This window comes from Coffea eugenioides, chromosome 2 (genome assembly GCF_003713205.1).
Source record: "Coffea eugenioides isolate CCC68of chromosome 2, Ceug_1.0, whole genome shotgun sequence".
NCBI lineage: Eukaryota > Viridiplantae > Streptophyta > Magnoliopsida > Gentianales > Rubiaceae > Coffea > Coffea eugenioides.
This window is the reverse complement of record NC_040036.1, coordinates 22,063,006-22,068,764: the sequence shown is the minus strand read 5'-3', so window position 1 is coordinate 22,068,764 and position 5,759 is coordinate 22,063,006. Positions and strand designations below refer to the sequence as shown.

Genomic DNA, 5,759 nt, shown 5'->3' with positions numbered 1-5,759 from the left:
TTTGTACGACGAGGAGCTGGGAACTAGGAACGCTAACCCAATCCTCAATTAAGCTGAAATACGTAGGGGCTTACGTTTTATTTGCTGTTTTGTTGTGTCCGATGACAACTCAGATGGTGAAATAACCATTTTAGGCTGACTTTTTTCAGAGAGAGAGAATTTTCTACCAGGAGACGATGGCCTTTCGTTGACACCTTCGGAAACACTCCCCTTTTAATTTTTTTTTTTATTCCCGCCCCGGTTTCTTTCCCCTCCCGACTAGACTAAACTAACTGAAGCAGCATACTATAAATTCAATGGACGAATGTTTTTTCTGCTTATAGTTAACAATAAGAAAAGTTGCAATTTTTCTTGACTTGAGCATCAAAAGAAAAGAAAAGGAAGACAAATAAATGGGTTGGAGAGGGATTCTGGGATTTGAGTATGGAATAGTGCAGGCACCATTGGGACCAGATATTTCAGGTCCAGAGCTTGTAGCTGCTGTTGCTAACGCTGGTGGACTTGGTCTCCTTAGAGCCCCTGATTGGGTAAACCTTTTTTCTTTTTCTTTTTTTTTTTGAATGATCAGTTTCTTGGTTAGTTTTTTATGCCTTTAAATTTTATGTTGACATTTCTGCAGTGTACCGTTGAGCATTTGGTACCCGGTAGCTTTAGCAATTGCACGTTACTATTTCAAACTCTGAGAAGGACTACTTTCGTTTACTTTTTCTTTTATTTGCTTTTGATTTTCCTGTGATTTGCATTGCTTTCCTTACCTCCAAAAAGTTGCATTAGTGACTAGTTTTGTATTAGTCTATGGTTTTGAGCTTTAAAGTGTCTCCCAGAGTCAAATTTGATGCTAGTCTTCTCCCCGTTGAGCTCACAACTAATATGCCAATAATTGCAATTTTGTTCCTTTTTCCAAAAAAAAACTTGCATTGGCTTCAGGTTATGGCTTTCTCATCCTGATAGGATAATAAGGGTTACTGGTGCTACATTGAATGTTAGCACAAAATAAAAACTGGTAATTGTACTAATCATTGAGGCTTATGTTCATGATCCACGTTTACCCTTGCCGAATTAGTTACTACTAAGTTGTTGAAATGCCATGATGTGATTTCGTAGTCTTAATTCAACTCATTGAATAATATGATGATTGTGAGAGGGTCTCAAGGAGTCAGATAAGAGAATGCTCCAACTTATCACTAACTGTAAGGAAGACGTGCATGCAGACTCCCGTTAAATGTTCTTTTTTCTTTTTATTTTTCGTAGGGCAATATGTAATATTTCTAAACGTGCTTGCATAACAGGAGGCACCGGATTACCTAAAAGAGCTAATAAGGAAGACCAGAACCCTGACTGACAAACCTTTTGGGGTTGGTGTTGTTCTGGCTTTTCCGCACAAGGAAAACATAAGGGCTATACTGGATGAAAAGGTAGCAGTCTTGCAGCTTTCCTGGGGTGAGTGCACAGGTGATATAGTGCTTGAGGCTCACAAAGTCGGTGTCAAGGTTGTACCACAGGTTAGTCTTGTGAGCTGATTTTGCTGTTTGAGATAAATGTCCTTTTTCGTGCTTGCAATTCCTTAATAACAGTTGAGATTGCACTAATATCATAAAGGTGGGGAGCTTTGAAGAAGCAAAGAAAGCTGCTGATGTGGGTGTGGATGCAATAATTGTCCAAGGACGGGAAGCTGGTGGACATGTTATTGGACAGGTATAGTTGTTAGTGTACTCATCAGATATATATTACTTCAGTTCAATGTAAAAATGGAGTGGTATCTTGTTGAATTTGCTTCATTTTCACAAAACATTGCTTTGCTATTGCATACAAGTGCCCATAAATTTTTACATATTGTTATACTTTACACCGTTGTTATTTTAAGATTGTGTTATGAATGGTTTTGTAAGTTGTTTTATGTTTCATATTGTGTTTGTATAACAGTATCTTTCCCTTGAAATGAAATTAACTTGACTAGAATGATAAAATTTAATTTGTTCCTTCTCTGAATCTGCATTTGGGTGTAAGTAATGGGTGTACCTAGATATAGGAAAAGGTTATATTCTTGTACAGGGTACTGCAATTGTAGACCAACATTTAAAATAATCAATAGGGAATCTGTAAACTATGTGTTCTGCAGTTTGCTAGTTGCCTAAACATTTCGGGCTTCCAAAACCTTGCATTTTTTAAGGGCATCTTTACATTGCAAGTGACTGACTTGTATAACTTGTAATTTAATTTTTGAGGGCATTTCTTGAGACACTTCATATATACTTTGGAAATTGAAGTTCCAAGGTATAGTTGAATCCTAGCTCCACATCTGTGAAATATTTATGCCATGGTTTTTAAGGCATCTGTTAGTTAAACATCCTCTGACCATGAGCAGTTTCTCTCTCCGTGTTCTCTCAGAGTTCTGAAATTGACCCGCATTGGAAAATTTGCAGGATGCCTTAATTTCTTTGTTGCCAAGGGTAGTTGAACTTGTTCAGGGTCGTGATATACCAATTATTGCTGCTGGTGGAATAGTGGATGAACGTGGTTATGTAGCTTCTCTGGCCCTTGGAGCTAGGGGGATTGCAATGGGCACTAGGTATGTGACTTCTTTGGTTGTTAGTTTTCTTTACACCCGCTTTTATTTGATGAAAGCACAGTATCTGGTTAATCTTCGGACGGAGTAACAGGGATTTAGTCTGCCGTTATAAAAGTTTCCACTGTATAATCTCTGCTCTTGGTGCAATCCCTAGAAACCATTGCATTCTGCAATGAACATTCTAATCATTGCCAAAGTTCTTACCATTCAATGCTTATCCAATTTTTCTGAACAACTTTTGGATTTTATGTCCTACAAACTCTTGATTAGCTTGATACTCTCTGGTTAGAGGTTTTGGAATAAAAAAAAAGAGAAGTAAACTGTACTGTTATATATACATTTTATGTTATCAAACTAAAATGTCTGTTGTGGAATTGAAGCTATTTGGTCAATTATTGTGTACCATGATTGTACCTGGATTTGGTGGCATCTAACATCAATATGTTTCACAAGTGGGTACCAACTGAATGCTACACAAGTAAAGATATGCGCCAGAGTATATGTCAGCCAGCTAGAAATATATGGTTCAAACATATTTATGCCCAAGTAATTCGCCAATATTTGTCCATTTTCTTTGATATTTGATAAGATTGGTCTTGCATTGCCGTTTTCCTAATTCCATTAGACCATCTTTAATAGTGCATCATAATGATGCTTGATGTCCTGAACGGTGGCTAACTCATTTTTCCTAGATTTCTTGCTACGGATGAAAGCTATGCTCACCCAGCATATAAGCAGAAGTTGATCGAATTTGATGAAACAGAGTACACAGATATATTTGGCCGTGCAAGGTGGCCTGGAGCGCCTCAACGTGTTCTGAGGACTCCATTCTTAGTGGAATGGAGAACTCTTCCCAGTGATGAGAATGAGACTAATCAACCTACCATTGGTCATTCCACCATACATGGAATGGTAAATACTTTTCACTACTTGCCTTTCTTAATCATTTGGATGTTCCTCCTTGAAGTTTTCCTCTAATGTGTTGTAACTGTGATTGAAATTAGGAGATAATCTTGCTGAGGAGCTCATTTATTCAGTCACAGATGCAGTCATATAACTAACGAATTATCTTATTTGTATCAATAACTCTTCTTTTTTTTTTTCTTTCTGTGAACAGTTAATTGAGTGATGTAGGTTTGTCTTATCAGACAACCAAATGATGCTGACTATGCACGTGTATTATTGCTTCATTAGGTAGAGTGCTTGAGGTTGTGGTTGGGCTAAATTAAATTTGCCTGACACAGTTAAATTTGTGGTTGTGCAGGAAAAAGAGATTCGTCGATTCGCTGGCACAGTTCCAAACCTGACAACAAGTGGTGATGTTGAAAGCATGGCCATGTATGCGGGTGAGGGAATTGGCCTAATTAAAGATATCTTACCAGCTGGGGAAGTCATTAGGAGGATTGTTGAAGGGGCTAAGCATCTGATCAATCAACAATTTGCCTGTGACATGCAGGCTTAGGCATCAGTTGAATCGATACAAATAGTTAATGGTTGTAGTAGTATACAAGATTGCAAGTTTTTGGGAAGCCATCCGCAACCCAACCTCCGTCACCCCGTCTTACCCCGGAATGCCGGAGAAATAAATCACTGTGAGAAGGAAAGAGAAATTATGTGCGTTTAACCAGTCAAGTTACTATGTGCTGTATTGTAGGAAAGAACAAAATATTGTATCATCTTCTTTAATAGGCAAGAAATATTTTTATCTTGTGTTTACCTCCTTGGTAAGCATGTGCTTCAGGGTTTACGATTTCAGATGTGCAACGCAGTTGATCTCAGTACAAGCCCATCCTGGTCGAGTAAGCACTCTACAACTTAATAATATTTGTTCCAATGCTCATTCTACAAGAGTATATGGTAGAAATGTGGTGGTAGCAGCGTGACAGTCAATTGATAAAATAAGATTCAATCAAATTTTGAAGGAGAACATTTGCCAATCTCGTGTACGTCGGTCTTTCCTGTCAACCTTGTGCTGTGATGGAAGCTATTCCGTCAGTAGCTAGTAAGGGGATTTAATAATGTGGTTAACGTCGCCATGTTTCTTTTTAACACCATCGTCACCATTGTCATCAATTTTAGCCAGTACTTACCAAATTGAATGAGTCGATCTCGAACTGTTTCTGAAACGTGAACTACTAATCGTGCAACTTTAAGTTAACTCGATAAATGTTCGAGTATAGTTTGATTATCAGGCGCTCGAGCTCCTCGACTCGGCTCGATTAACAGCACTACTCCTAGCAGGGAAATATCCCATTGACGCGTCAATTCAGTCGCTATAACTAGTCAAGTGTTACTGTCATGCAACTTGTTGACCACGCTGAACGGTACCCTAAATCCCAGCCAACTCCTCCCACTGAACACACTGCAATTTCTTATTGCATTACAATATTGAAAATCACACAATATATGCCTTACCAATTCAAAGTTCAAGCTTCTTCTAACCCGGTACAGAAATGAATGAAATGCAATAAACAAGACAGATTTGCCAGGGAATGACTGGGAAAATAGTAAGTTCCAACACTTGCTACAAATTTCTGAATTGAGACTCGCACTCCAGGAAAGAAAGTGCAAAACTCCCAATGTCACCAGTAAGTCTCCACCAAGAGAAAAGCTGGCCAGATGAAGCATGATTAGCACCTGTCCAGCCACGGAAATCAACGCTGCATGGAAACCGAAAGGAGAATTGCTGAGCCGGTGTTGTTGCATTGCAGGCGGCACATGTTCCAGTTCGACCTCCACGTCAAACCAGATGGCGAAAACTCTGTCATGTTCCAGTTGGACGTCCATCATTTTAAACGTGGAAAGATGATTAATTTAAGAACGGAGACCAACTGAACACTAAATTGCAAGTGGCCCCTAAAAAGGGCTGGCAAGTAAAAGGGGTAATTTCAGAAACATCCCCCGAGATTTTTAACAATTTCACCGAACTCCCTCTCCCTTAAAAATTAAACAATTACATATACCTCCCTTGGGATTTAAAAAGACAATTTAACTCTTAAATATTTTAACGAAATTATCTTATTTGGTATACATATATTTACAATGAGTTTCCAAATTATTTGTTAATTCTTTTTCCTTCTTATTTCTTTTTGTTAATTTTTCGTCAATGAAACTGTAGAACTGCCACTATTGTCTCTAGTTTCTATTGTAACTAAATGTCGAATTAGTACTTTTTTTTATGAGTTAATTT

At 38.2% G+C, this 5,759-nt stretch overlaps 1 protein-coding gene across 1 annotated transcript; it reads left to right on the top strand.

The window, feature by feature from the left end:
- Nucleotides 1–4,285, top strand: LOC113763762 (NADH:quinone reductase-like). Its single transcript, XM_027307679.1, has 6 exons — nt 1–527; nt 1,290–1,502; nt 1,600–1,695; nt 2,424–2,569; nt 3,262–3,481; nt 3,834–4,285. Exons 1-6 carry the CDS (start codon nt 393–395, stop codon nt 4,029–4,031), a joined length of 1,008 nt encoding a protein of 335 aa, XP_027163480.1. The 5' UTR covers nt 1–392; the 3' UTR covers nt 4,032–4,285.
- Nucleotides 4,286–5,759: the final 1,474 nt, after the last annotated feature.